The sequence below is a fragment of the Mobula birostris genome, chromosome 6 (assembly GCF_030028105.1).
Source record: "Mobula birostris isolate sMobBir1 chromosome 6, sMobBir1.hap1, whole genome shotgun sequence".
NCBI lineage: Eukaryota > Metazoa > Chordata > Chondrichthyes > Myliobatiformes > Myliobatidae > Mobula > Mobula birostris.
The window spans coordinates 70,557,178-70,571,279 of NC_092375.1; the positions used below are offsets into that span (position 1 = coordinate 70,557,178).

Sequence of the window (14,102 nt, forward strand, 5' to 3'; positions counted from 1 at the left end):
GTGCTTTGTGTGTAGGACAGGGCATCCAATCTTCTTGTGAAACATGAACCATTTTACCTTCCTCTGTCACAGACACCAACAATCATTTCTGAGCTCGCACCTCTTGAGTGGTTGCAGCTGGACAGAACTTCTGGTCTGGTATTCAGTTCGCTAAACATTCCTTGCAGCAATTCCCTTTGATTGTCGCTGACATTTAAAATTTTATTTGCATGCAATTTCTCACCTCTGAGCACAGCCAAATATGTGACGTAACTGCTCTGATAGATTGATGAGGAAAATTGGTTATAAATACAATATCTGGATTTCAGCTCAACTCCAAACTACTCGTTGTTTGTTCATCTGGTGTAAACTATTGGATAGCATAAGCAGCTGGCCTCTAACCCTAGATGTAATGCGATTCCTCCACAGAGCGAATCAAATATTGAGATGGAGTCACCTGACACTGACACGTTAGATAGATCATCACACCGAAGGACCATGCCACTAGGTGAAACTGACACTTTGTGCGATTAGTCAGACTGGCTGTGCTGGTGAATGGAGGAGGTATAAGCAATGATGTTGATTGAAAACCTGTGCTAGAGTGACCTCCAATATGAAGGCCCTGGCTATTAACACTGTTTATGAGTGACTGGCATTAGCAGTAGGAAGAAACAACCTGGAAAGGAGTTAGGAATACCCAGCAATGAGCGAGACAGAATTTTGCATTACCTGAAGAAGCCTTTGATTTATACTGAATGATAATGACCTTAATGCCGAATAAAGCGCACCATGGGACTGAATCACAGCCCTGCACCTTACCACGCTCTCAGAAGCTGAGATTGAGATATGCTCTGGGACTGAGATTGAAAGATATCTTATTACAGAAACACAACTTCATACAAAAAAGGGATAGGCCTGGCATTGACATTGACACATAACCTTGCACTGACCATGTGAGGCCCCAACACCCATGCTGATTGACATATTAAAAGATATGAGTGGCCATGCAAGATGAGGGGCTGTTTTTTGTCGATAGAATCAAATAGGCAGATAGGAGGAAGATCTGTCTGATTCATTTACAAATGTAGCACACCAAGAAAGGAAAAAAAAATGATAGTCAAAAATAACTTGAAATGATGAGTCAACCAATGTCAATTATCATGTACAATTAATCACAATTAATCTTTGCACATTTAAAGACTAAATTACCACTTCTATGTCACAAGAAAATATGATAAACATAAAATATTTTAATAATCAGCTCCAGCTGATCAACATATTCTTGCATATTCTAGCATATCAACATTATTATTTTATTAATTCTCTTTTCCCATTGGATAAAACATCTATCATTTTCTAGCCTCTTATTTCATTAAGTAAAATACTTTGTGTTTTCTCTTTATAATATAATTATTCAGATTTGAAGTGTTGACTTAACGAATATGTTTAAGAGTATTCATCTTGACATTAAGAAATTGAGAAGTATTATCATACCTGTAAGGTCATCTAGGCTCAGGGAAATATGGACAGGTTTATCTGAAGGTAACCTCCTTGTGGTAATCATATGGCCAACAGTACTAGAGGTCTGACTGTAGTTTTTGTTCTTATGCTGTGCAATTCAAAAGATAGTGCAATTCAGTACAATTTTCTTGTATTTACTTAGAAAGTCTTTAAAGCACTGAATATGTAAACTAAACTCTGCTTAAAGTATGTTTGCTAAACAGAACCTATTCCCTCCAAATCGCAAGTGTAAAAGTGAAAGTAAAGTTAATAGTAATCATTCATGATAAAACAGGGACAGAAAGCATCAGAGTTCATTGAGTGTTTGATATCTTTCTTCTCAGTAATAACTTCAAACATTTACAGCCATGTATTGTATTTATTGTACAGAATGTAAGGTCAAGAAAATAGTTTAGTTGCCAGTCATCATAAAGGAAGTCTAGCAGACAATACAAACTGCTGAAAACCAAAAGTAAACTATTGTTTCCTTTGTTATAAAGGCACAATTCAGATGTAGCACATGCACACAGCTCACACCTCTTGCCTTACCTTCCTCAGTTCGACACCTGCCAATGCAAGATTCTGGACAGAGTTCTCTCTTGACTGGTCTTTGCCTTGGTGGAGCATTAAAGATCAAATGTGAGACAGAGCACATGCTGCGTGGCAACAAATTGACAGTGTTAATAGGTAATGAAGCAGCTGGCAGACAGCACGCTGTTACCTGCACTTCCCATGGGCTCGGGGCTCCTCCGGGCCTGCTTTCTGCCAGCTGGGTTTCCTCTCCTTTCCCTGCTGAAAAAGGCACCGAATTTTACTCACTTCCACAAAAGCACAGAAATTCCTCTCTGCAGTGTGTGCCTCGCATCACATTGTTCATAAACTTTACAGCGCAAACCGTCTTGAAACTAGAAAACGATTGTCAGCATGACGCTATCTGTCTCAGTTCAATACAGCAAACTCCTTTAAACAACATGACTCCAGTCAGTAAAAATGCCTGTGACCCCAATTAGCACAGGGTGACATAGCTTGTTTGGACTGCAGCTGCAACAGTACGTTAATGTACCATGATGCAGCCTTCCAAACTGAGGCTCTGTGTGCCTGTGCTTTTGCACAATATGACAGAATGGTAGTACACTTGAATGACAGTAATGACAGGTGTCAGCCTCATCTGACTCGAAAGTCCTCTACATATTTTGGCATGTTTTCTGCAACTCATATCAAATAACCACATTTTGAGATACAGCATTCACTTATAGCACTGGTTGCTGAATTTGACAGTCAACCTCCAGCCATAATTTGTCAGTAAAATCAAGGACACTTTCTTAAATATATTGGGAAATTCTTGAAGTTTTATAGATCATAGAGGAAACATTTGCAATGATGGTCATGGTTTTGGAAACCAAAAAAAAACTTAAATTGGATTAAAATATGAAGGTTTAAAGCTAGCTAGATAAGTAATTAATCTTCTGAGGGCTCTAGTAGCTATTTATAATCACCCTTTTTTTGTTATATCTCCTCTTCTTTTAGTTTGTCCCAAGCTACATGCCATTCCCTAGCAAACCGGACAGGCAATAAACCCCCTTAATGCCGTTCTGGAATTGTCTTCTAATAAATGCAGGAGAGCGACCACATGAGCCTCGTCCTTCAGTTTTTCTTCCACCTCCACAGGGGAGCACCTCCTACCATCCTTACCTGATAGATTGTATTAAATATTCCCGGTCACAGTACCTCACTCCAGCAATTCCATTATCAACATGCATTGGCACAAAGTCTAAAAATAATGAAGAATTGTCAATGCTTGAAATTATCACTGTATGCTTGAATAGTGACGTACATTCTTTTTTAATCTTTCAATGTGCAGAGTCATTAACCAAATGTCATTTTAATAAGATACTGTTCATCTCTTTGAAAGTATTTGTAAAATATTAATTAAGCCACAATTGTAGCTATTTAGGATGCCACACTATATGGTCAAGGCCTTGTGAACTGTGAAGAGCACACACCGGTGAGACACCAAGCACTTGAGATGTCAGTTATTAGCATTTATAAGACTTTAAAAGCTGGGTGGGACTGTTCCAGTCAAAACTTAGAGAGATACAGATCAATACAGCACAGGGAAAGTCCCTTTGGCCTAACTTATCAATGCTGGCCACAATACCCATTTAAACTAGCCCCATTTGTTCACATTTGGCTCATATCCCACTCAACCTTTCATATCCATCAACCTCTCAAAATATCTTTTAAATGTTGTTCTTGTACTTGCCTCAACCACTTCCTCTGGCAGCTTGTTCTGTATAGCATGTTCTATCACCCTGAACTTATGCTCTCTAGCTATTGATTCCCTTTAACTGGGAAGAACTGTGTATTCATCCTATCTATGTCCCTTTTGATTTTATAAATCTTACAAGAACATCCCTCAGTTGCCTATGCTCCAATGAATAAAGCCTAAGCCTACACGTCCTCTCCTTATAACTCAGGCCGCCATCTCTTGGCTACATTCTCATAACTCTTCTTTGCACTGTTTTGCAGCTTAATAACACCTTTCCTATAACAAAACTCTAGATGCAGCCTCAGTAACGTCTTGGACAACTGCAAGATAATGTCCCAGCTCTGAGACTCAATGCCCTTTCTAATGAAGGCCAGCACGCCAAACACCATCTTCATCAGTCTACCTATGACTTTAAATTTCAAGGAACTGTGTACTTGTAGTCCTAGGTCCTTCTGCTCAGGGCCCAACCATTCACTCGGAAATTCCTGGCCTAACTTTATTTCCTATTCTGTAGCCCCTCACACTTATCTGGATTGAATGCTACTTTCCATTTGCTGGCTCATTTACCGAGCTGATTGGTAACTTTTGACAACCATTTTCACTGTCCGTGGCACTTAGTGTCATCTGCAGACTTGCTAACCATGCCATGTATATTCTCAGTGTTTATATAAGTGATCAAAGTGGACCCAGCACCAATCCCTACAGCACACCACTTGTCACAGGCCTCATCACCCTCTTCTTCCTACCATCAAGCAAATTAGACATGCACTTAGTTAGCTCTCCCTGGATTCCATTGGCTATCGATCCAGACTAGTGTACTGTATAGGTTTTTACCAAGTGGCTTGCTAAAATCCATAAAAACAAATCCACCATTCTGGCTGCCTCTTCAAAAAACTCTAATGGATCTGTCTATCCAAATGCTGGAAGATCATATCCCTCAAAATCCCCTCCAGCTACTAAGGCCAGGCTCACTGGCCTGTAGTTCCCTGGCTTGTCAGTGGTGCCCTTCTTGAAGAATGGTATCCTAACCACAATCCAGACTTTCAGAACTTCACCTGTGGCTGAAGTACGAAGACCAGACTGTTAAAGGTGGATTTGATAGAGGATTTCAAAATCATGAAATATTTCTAACGTATGGTTAACACGAGGGGGCAGAGTTTTCATAGTTTTAAGGTGCTTGAAGTAGGTACAAGGGTGATGTCAGAGTTAAGTTTTTCACACAGAGAGTGTGGGTGTGTGGGATGCACTGCCAGCGAAGTGGTAGAGGTGGAGACAATAGGGTCTTTTAAGGGACTCTTAGATAGGTACATAGAGCTTAGAAAAATAGAGGGTTATGCAGTAGTGAAATTCTAGGCAGCTTCTAGAGCAGGTTACATGGTTGGCACAACATTGTGGGCCGAAGGGCCTGTATTGTCCTGTAGATTTCAATGTTCTATGTTTCAAAATTGGAAACAGTTCCTTTGTTTAGAATGTCAAAATTGTCAGAAAATAAAGTTTAAAAAAACATGAACAGTATATTTTTTTAATATAATCTGAAATGTGGTTTTTGGGGTGGTGCACAGAAAACAAAGAGTTGGAATTTTATTATTGATTTAGTTTTTGGGACAAGGGCTCCGCTGCCAGGATCTAAGGGATCAGCAGTATATTTCCAAGTCAAGTTATAGTAACTTCCCTACTTACATTCATCCAGGCAAGGGGAAAGTATTGCATCACACTCCTGATGTGCTTTATTGAAGATGAAAATGGTGCCAGCCAGGCCTGGTGTAGCTTGTTGTAGAATTCTCAGTCTCTGACTTGCTTTTGCCACCACGGCATTTATAGTGATGCCTGGGTAGCTGAAAATGGATTTGCTATTGAATACAGACTAATGGGACTATCAGAGGACACCTTTGTCAGCATGGGTGAGTTGCGCCAAAGAGCCCATTTCCATTGTGTGTAATTTTATGACTCTATGAATATGGAAAGGAGACGTTTAGACACTTTGATGTATGAAATGGTGAAAGCTTGGCACTGTTGCGATATGAATATTACCTGTAACTTAACAGCACCTGCCTAATGTTTGTTAGTCTTGCTTCATGCAGATGTTAACTCCTTCATTCTCCAGAGAATTATGAACGGAATTAAACATAGCACATCCACCAATGAACAAGCCCCTTCTGACCTTATGATGGAAGGAAGTTCATGGTGAAGCAGATGAAGATGGTTGGGGCAAGGATACTACTTCAGCAGTTTCTCATGTCAATATCCTGGATCTGGAGTCTCTTCTAACTTCAGCCTTTGCACAAGGCATCACTCCAACTATAGGGCATTTTCCCTGGATGCCAGTTGACTTCAGTTGCGCCAGGACTCCTTGAAGGTGGACCTAATCAAGTGCTTCCTTGACGTCAATGTCAAAGACTACCACTGTCATCTCAGAAGTATTTTTGAGTTCAAAGCTAGAGCTGAATGGATCTGGGAAAAAAAGACCTAACAGGTTATCAGTGAGCAGGTGATTGGTGATTCAGTCCTGTTGATAAGGTTGGAAATGACACTTCCATTGCTGTGGTAATGATTGATAGTAAACTGAGTGGGTTGATACTGTTACTCATGGGGTGTGACAGCAATCAGTACTAAGCCTGCAGTTATTTATGATTGATATTAAAGACTCAGATGATAGATGTGAGTGCAATGTGTCCAAGTTTGCTGACAATACAAAACCTGTTTTCTTTTTACTACCATGATGTAATGAACAGCAATGATCTGTCTGGATGGCATGTAATAGAAAAGCGTTTCATGTATCACAGTATATGCTACAGTTATAAACCAATACCAGTTAATTAGTCTACAAATAGATTCAGACAAATTAAGAGAAGGGAAACGAAGGAAGCAGGTAGAATATAATGTGAGCATTTGCTAGGTTATAAATGTTAGTAATAGGAATGAGGGGAAAAATAGTATTTTAATGGTGAGAAACTATTATATTTTAATATGCAGGAGGATCCTAGCCATCTGGTTCATGAGACACAAAAAGTAAACATTCAGGTACAGAATGCAATTGGAAAGGCAAATTGAGAAACAAAAGTTTTTTTTTAAATTGCCAAACCTGTACAGGGCTTGGTGAGATCAAGTCCTCACTTAGATGAGTGTGTCCAGTTTGGGACTCCGTACCTAAAGAAGGATATAGATGCCTTAGAGTCAATGTAGTGAATACTAAATATTAATAGATCGATTGCTGTGATGAGGGGAGATGTCCTGTGAAGACTAATTAAGTGTGATTCATCTAAAAACTGAAAAATAGGAGCTGGCATGCAGAATCCTATGAAGGGTTGTCAAGAGAGTTCCAAGAGTGACTAAAAAAAACAGGGAATATTGATTTCCGATCAGTGGTCACTATTTGGAACTATGATGAGATGAAATTTTGTTACATGAAGAGTTACTAGTCCAAGGAATTCTATAACTCAGTTATTGATTAATTCAAGGCAGCGCTCAATCAATTTTTGGACGCTAAGGAAAATGTGAGAATATAGATCTTTGAATTGGTCTTGCAGCACAGAATCAGCTAGGATTTTACTGAATGGTAGATCAGGTTTGAGAGGTTATTTTCCTCTACTTCTCAAGCTCTTACGTTTTTAAGATGGTAGATTTCATATTAGCTTTCAAAGGGAAATTGTTTATGTATATATCTGAAGAGCAAAGAATTGCAGAACTATGGGAATAAAGCAGGAGAATCGAGCTAAAGATTAGGTTACCATGAAGATGAAGAAAAGGATTTTTTAACTGTATCATTCCAACTCACTGAATTGTATTTCCAAGACCCTAAATAACCCCTACTGATTTCCAAGGGCTTAATTTTTACTTCACCTCCATCATTTGTAGGTTGAGTTGGTTGAAAATACTGATACCTGATGGGGAGTTTCTAAATATTGTAATAATACGTGGAAGGGGACAATGAATGACTCATGTTCAGTGTTTGAAAACTTGTCCCCATGGAGAACAAAGTGAGCTAATGTCAACTGAAGTCTGCTTATCCTCTATCCTAATCCAGAAAAGTGAAGCAAAAGGGAAGGCACATTAGTAAGCACTTCCCACTCCATATTTTAAAAATGGATTACAGAGAAGTGTTCCTAAACATCATGACATTGCATGAGAAACACTTTTTGACCCTTTGAGGTGATCGTAACCATATTGAACATGACATGAACACTTTTGAAGATTGCTGCTCTACATATCCTTAAGAGGCTTCATGCAAATCATTGGGTTACTAAGTTAGTGTTGGCCAATATATCAGCTGTTAATCAGCGTAGCTAATTGAGAATCTAAATGTGCATCATTGCATTTTTGTTTAGCAAATAGAAATAAAATGTAAGAGTCTAACATAAAATGTAACTAAATATGCAAACTAAAGGTAGGCTAATATTTGATGGTAAGTAGTAGTTATTAGGAAACTCAAAGCTATGTTATATGATTTAATAGTTCCAGTGTTTAGATACCTTAAGTCAAAATCTCAGGGCAAGTAGGATTGATACAACTTGAGCACCATATAGAAGCAGTCCTGCTCTTCGTTCCAATGTTATGTCTGTAGAAATGTATTATGTTCCAATGTAAAGTCTGTAGAAATGTAATGAAGCTTTGGTTGGCTTTGTGCTGGGCAGTTATCATGCTATTTTTAACTATATCCTGCACCTATTTAATTGTGCTTTGCAAGCAGTGGAAAGCAAAAATAGATATTAAATAAATTTATTACTTAATGGGTCTGTGATCTTGTTCCAGCAATGGTGACCTTGGATTACTATTACTGGATTCTTTATGCACTTTGAGTACTTCCAGCAGGAATCTGCACATTGCCCTGTTGGTATTATTTAATTATTACCATGGCTTTAACCTGTTAATTCAAAATTCCGAGCTTAACCATGATTTCACCTGCTGGTTCCTACTGTTCAAACACTGTACAGCATGTCAGAACAATTTATCCTAGACTTGGCAGGTTGCACTCGGTTCATCTGAAGCACAAGCCAGGGAGCAGCAGCTGTTCATGCTTTGACCAGCCCAGCTGGAGATGAAAGGTTGATGCTGGGAAGAAGTCATTGAGGAAAAGGATTAAAAAATATATCATGTATTACAGTGCGAGAGTGCATTAGATAATATTGACATTCCTTTGAATGAAAGATTTGTTTTAGATAAGAAATTGAGGTTTACCAAAGATAACTGAAATGAGCCAGACTTTGCTCTACTCCGCTTACAGATTTTCTGTCTCTGAGCTGGACGAGGTCCATGTGCTTAAGTTGCTGCTTCCAACCTCATGTATTTCGCATCATTACTGACACTTGAACCATCTTCGTAGTTGTACTAATCCTCTGAATGTATCTCTCCCTTCTTTCCACAGCTTTAAATATGCTCCTGGGCTCCTCAGTTAGTCAACACTATTCACATCTGCAGCTATTGCAGATTAACCTCTTCTAGCCATTAGTTTACGCACTGATTCTGGGGAGAGAGGGAATCTAGAGATTGCCCAGTTCACCGGAATTTGCTGTAAATGTTTGCTGGTAGCTAGGTCAGTTATTATTGCTCCTCCTCAGTCATCTCTGAATGGAGTGGCTTGTGAAATGAGGGCAATTAAGAGTCAACCACATTACTGTGGGTCTGGAGTCACATTTCATGATAATCCATTAGTTTCATTAATTGAATCTTAACCTTGACTTCTCGTTTAGAATTCACTGCATCTGTTCTCTTTACATATAAACATCACAACCCAAAGTACAGTCATCTTCTCAATTTACATTCAGTGGTCACTTCATTTGGTGGAGGAGTGGAATCCAGTGTGGTCTTCTGCTGCTACAGTCTATCCACTCTAAGATTTGACATATTGTGCATTCAGAGATGCTCTTCTGCACACCACTGTTGTAACACGTGGTTATTTGAGCTACTGTCACCTTCCTGTCAGCTTGAACCAGTCTGGCCATTCTCCCCTGATCTCTCTCATTAACAAGGCACTTTCAGTCACAGAACTGCCAGTCACTAGGTGACTGTTGTTTTCTGCACCGACCTGCGTAAACTCTAGTAGACTAGTGTGCGTGAAAATCGCAGGAAATCAGCAGTTTCTGAGATATTCAAACCACCCCACCTAGCACCAACAATCATTCCACAGTCAAAGCCATTTAGATCACATTTCGTCCCCATTCTGATGTTTGGTCTGAACAACAACGGAGCCTCTCAGCCATGTCTGCTTTCCTTTATGCTGCCACATGACTGGCTGATTAGATACTTGCATTAACGAGCAGGTGTACATGTGTACATGATAAAGTGGCCACTGAATATATATACCTTGTGCAGGCTCTCCACTCCCACTGTCTTCATCACTGTCAAGACCTAATATAATATTCTAATATAATTTTCATCAAAATTTTATTTCAGCTACTTAAAGAAAAAGAACTTCTCCAACAATTACTTGCACCCACATTGAAAAGCAAAAAAAAAGTACTGCAGATGCTTCAAGTCTGAGAAGGAAACAGAAAATGCAATATTTATCTATTTTAGATTTTCTGCATCTCACAATCCCTGCATTGTTTTGTTTTTTCTCTTCTATGTCCTGCATTTACATTTCCTCCAAAGTGATCAGCTGTGATTAACACGACTTCACATCGTCACTCAGCCAGTGCCACCACTGCTTGTAATATCCAGCTTCTTCTGGACTCTATCCTATTAAACCCTTTGTTCTCCACCCTTCCCCTTTTTCTCATGTTTTTTTTAAGATTAGATTAGCAATATTCATCACAGGTACCTGTGAATATACCGTGAAACGCGTAATTTGTACCAAACCAAATCAGTGAGTTTTGTGCTGGAGACAACTTGCGAGTGTCTCCATGCTTCCGGTTCCAACAGAGCCTGCCCATAACTTACTGACCCTAACTGTGCATCTTTGGAATGTGGAAAGAAGCTGGAGAACGCAGAGGAAACGCATGCAGTGAAGAGGAGAACATTCAAATTCTTTACAGACAGCGGCAGTAATCGAATGCCGATCGGTGACCACTTGTGGTGTAATGTGATAGGAATTGACCCAATATATTAAACCTGCTTCTCTCTCTTCTGATCAGCTGAGTACTTTTGGAATTTTCTGATTTTACTTGCAACAGCCTTCCCCGTCTCGAATGTCCAATTATTAACCCTCGATTATCACAGAAGTTGATTTGCTCAAGTATGTCTTCTCGTCTACTTTGATGTCAGTGACTCCACCAAATCCTGCACTGTGTCCTATTCCAGTTATTCTTCAGAATGAGTCAATTTTATGCCTCCTCGAGGAGGTAAACTTTGAAATCCTGCTTAATCATCCAAACCCTTTATGTTTTAACTACATATAATTCTCCCTGGCATAATCTCCCACTAATAGAACACCCTGGAGACAGAAGTGCACCATAGCTGCTCTTATCTGCAAATGAACAAGTACCATGGCTAAACTCACCTTCTTACTGCCTCATACTCTATGATGAGAAATGAACTTCGAGTTTTTTTTTAACCATGAGAGCAAACTTCAATTTAGTTGCCTTCAATGCATTCCTGAACTCCTGTCCATCTCTGAAGCAAAATACAATGTATTCTTGTTTCCCTGTTGATTACATCTTTGTTGGCAACATACTGTATACAAGTACTCCTTGAACGACATCTTATGCTTATGATACCCAACTTGAAGTTCCAACCATCTTTCAACCACTAAAGCCACCATAGTTTGCCCAAGGCTGACACAGACTGCTCATGTTCTCTGCTTTTTATTCAATAAAGCTGAATTTCAGAATTCACATTCTTTCCTAGATAGGGGACAACCAGTTCCATTTTTAAATTATTCACTGCCTCTGCCCCATGCAGCATCAGATTTGATTTGTCAACTCAAACACTCAAAAAATCTACAATTGTATCATGACTGGCTGCATCACTGTCTGAAATGAGGAAGGAGTTTGCTAACACACAAAATCAAAATACGTTGCAGAAACTTGTAAAATTAGCCACTCCATCATGGGTACTAGCCTCCACAGTATCCAAGACATCTTCAAAGAACAGTGCCTTAGGAACTATTAAAGCCATTTTTGTTGGGTTAGAGAGGGTTACAGCAAAAGAGTGAGGTGAAATTGTGGTCAGATTTAACACAGTAAAATGGGTTTCAAGAAGGTGTGAAGGGTCTGAGTTGGTGGAAGCCAGCAAGCTAGATCATGTAGTGTTGAGAAATGAAGATGGAGAAAGGAAGCTCATTGGGAGCAAATGAGCCTGGAGACAGCAGATGTGTGGATGGGAGTTTTGATCAGAATCAAATTTAATATCATTCGTATATGTTGTGAAATTGGTTAACTTTACAGAAGTAGTACAATAAAATACATGATAAATAAATATAGAGAAAAACTGAGTTACGTTAAGTATATATATGTTTATTAAAACGCTAGATTAAAATAAGTGCAAAAGAAAACAAATTAAAAAGGTAATGTGAGGTAGTGTTCATGGGTTCAATGTCCATTTAGAAATCAGATGGCGGAGGGGAAGAAGCTGTTCCTGAATTGCTGCGTGTGTGCCTTCAAGCTTCTGTACCTCCTTCCCAAAAAAATGCTTCTATGGCTTTGACCTACTCGCCCTCTATGCCCTCAGCTGTCCCAATCTCAATAATCATTCTTCTTACATTTCTTCTCACCAATGACCACATAGAGCTCATTATTTTTAATCTTCCCCTCTGGCTCAGTCTTATTTCCTTGTGGTTCTATGAAGCACTTTTAGGCATCTTTCAATATTGTGGCAAAAATTGTTTATGAATTCCTAATTGCACCAAAACCTGAGGGGTGGTGTAGACTAGTGGTTTGTCCAAGTGTTCAGGACTTGCATTGTTAAATCTATGGTTTCATTCAACAGATTATTTCCCACATAATGAAAGCTGCTTACATCTTGACCTGGTCTGTAATAATCAGCTGGTGATTATCTATCTCCAGTACTTACTTTTTTAATCACTCAATTGGATTGAACCTGCAACGTGCTATACTTGTTGCCACTGAAGAGAATTTAACACTGCGCATAAACAGTTAAAATTGTCATGATCACTGTGTGAAAATAATGACTAAAAATGCCATCTGTAAATGAAAAATATGCATTATACACGGCATTCATTTTAACCAATAGCAAAAGACCAAGAGTAAATGTTCGGCAGCCCATTCCTCTTTGGCCTGTGTTCACAGTACATAAACTCTTCTGAATGATAATACTGCGAAAAAAGCCCATTGGTTTTCTCAGTAGAAACACAACAGCAAAATCCACAGTGCTTCTTTATTTTACCTACCTTCTCTTCCTCTTTGTTTTGCCTTTTTGCTACATGCATGTGTTCTTTGTCTCTCATTCCAAACCTAGTAAGGGAGTGCTGCAAAGAGTTTCTATCAGTTATGACCAGAGTAATTTCAGAGAATCAACTGATCACATGGTTACTCAAGAATCGCTCACCAAACTGGAATTGCTTGCTGTCCTCTAGTGGCAGATTAGAGTTAATACTCATATTTTCTCTCATTTCCAAACCTTTGCCCGGCACTATTCTCCTCATTATTATATAAAATTTCAAGTTATAATTATTCATTTATAAAATAATTACCTCCTCTCATTCCAAACAAAGTAATAACTAAAATAATATCCATGAGCCTCAATGACACTTCATTGACTGGAAACTCTGAGGTCAGGCAGGGAGAAGGCAACATAGTTGAAGTTTCAGATCAAGACAATGCATCCTAACCAGCTGAATGTTTCCGGCATTTTCTATTATTAATTCAGATTTCCAGCATCTGCAGTTTTTTGAAAAATGAATTGTGAAACTTGGGAAGAAGATCCGAATGGGTTCACGATTGAGGTGTTAAGTAGTTATGTAGATGGTTTTCATGTGCCACGACCCCATTCTTGAGCCATGTATATGATATTGAATATCCTGAAACCATTCTGCATGACCATCATTATTCTTGGCAATTTTTCTTACAGAAGTGGTTTACCATTGCCTTCTTCTGGGCCTGCCTTTACAAGCTGGGTAACCCCAGTAACTATCAATACCCTTCATAGACTGGCTGCCTGGTGTCAGTGGTTGCATAACCAGCACGTGATATGCACCAGCTGCTCGTATGATCATCCACCACCTGATCCCATGACTTCATGTGACCCTGATCGGGTGGGGGGAGGCGATAAGCAGGTGCCACATCTTGCCCAAGGGTGACCTGCAGGCTGGCAGAGGGAAGGAGCGCCTTACACCTCCTTTGGTAGACACATATCTCCACCCCGCCACCCAGATAATCTATTCAGTAGATCTAATTGCCGCTTTCTGATAATAGGCTAATGTTTAAATGTAATTGAATTTTGAGATCGTTTCACATTTAGT

At 39.3% G+C, this 14,102-nt stretch overlaps 1 protein-coding gene across 9 annotated transcripts in view; it reads right to left on the reverse strand.

Annotated features, from left to right (window-relative positions):
• map3k7cl (map3k7 C-terminal like) overlaps window positions 1-13,126 on the reverse strand; it is an 80,393-nt gene extending 67,267 nt beyond the window's left edge. Inside the window, exons 1-7 of one of the 9 annotated variants that reach the window (XM_072260596.1) lie at window positions 13,032-13,126; window positions 6,831-6,895; window positions 5,910-6,199; window positions 3,172-3,250; window positions 2,201-2,271; window positions 2,029-2,093; window positions 1,474-1,588 (exon numbers count right to left, since the gene is read on the reverse strand). In XM_072260596.1, the coding sequence (XP_072116697.1) occupies window positions 1,474-1,588; window positions 2,029-2,093; window positions 2,201-2,271; window positions 3,172-3,239 (319 nt within the window). In that variant the 5' untranslated portion in view covers window positions 3,240-3,250; window positions 5,910-6,199; window positions 6,831-6,895; window positions 13,032-13,126. The other 8 variants (XM_072260600.1, XM_072260595.1, XM_072260602.1 and 5 more) reach the window with 8 other exon arrangements.
• Between the last annotated feature and the right edge of the window lie 976 nt (window positions 13,127-14,102).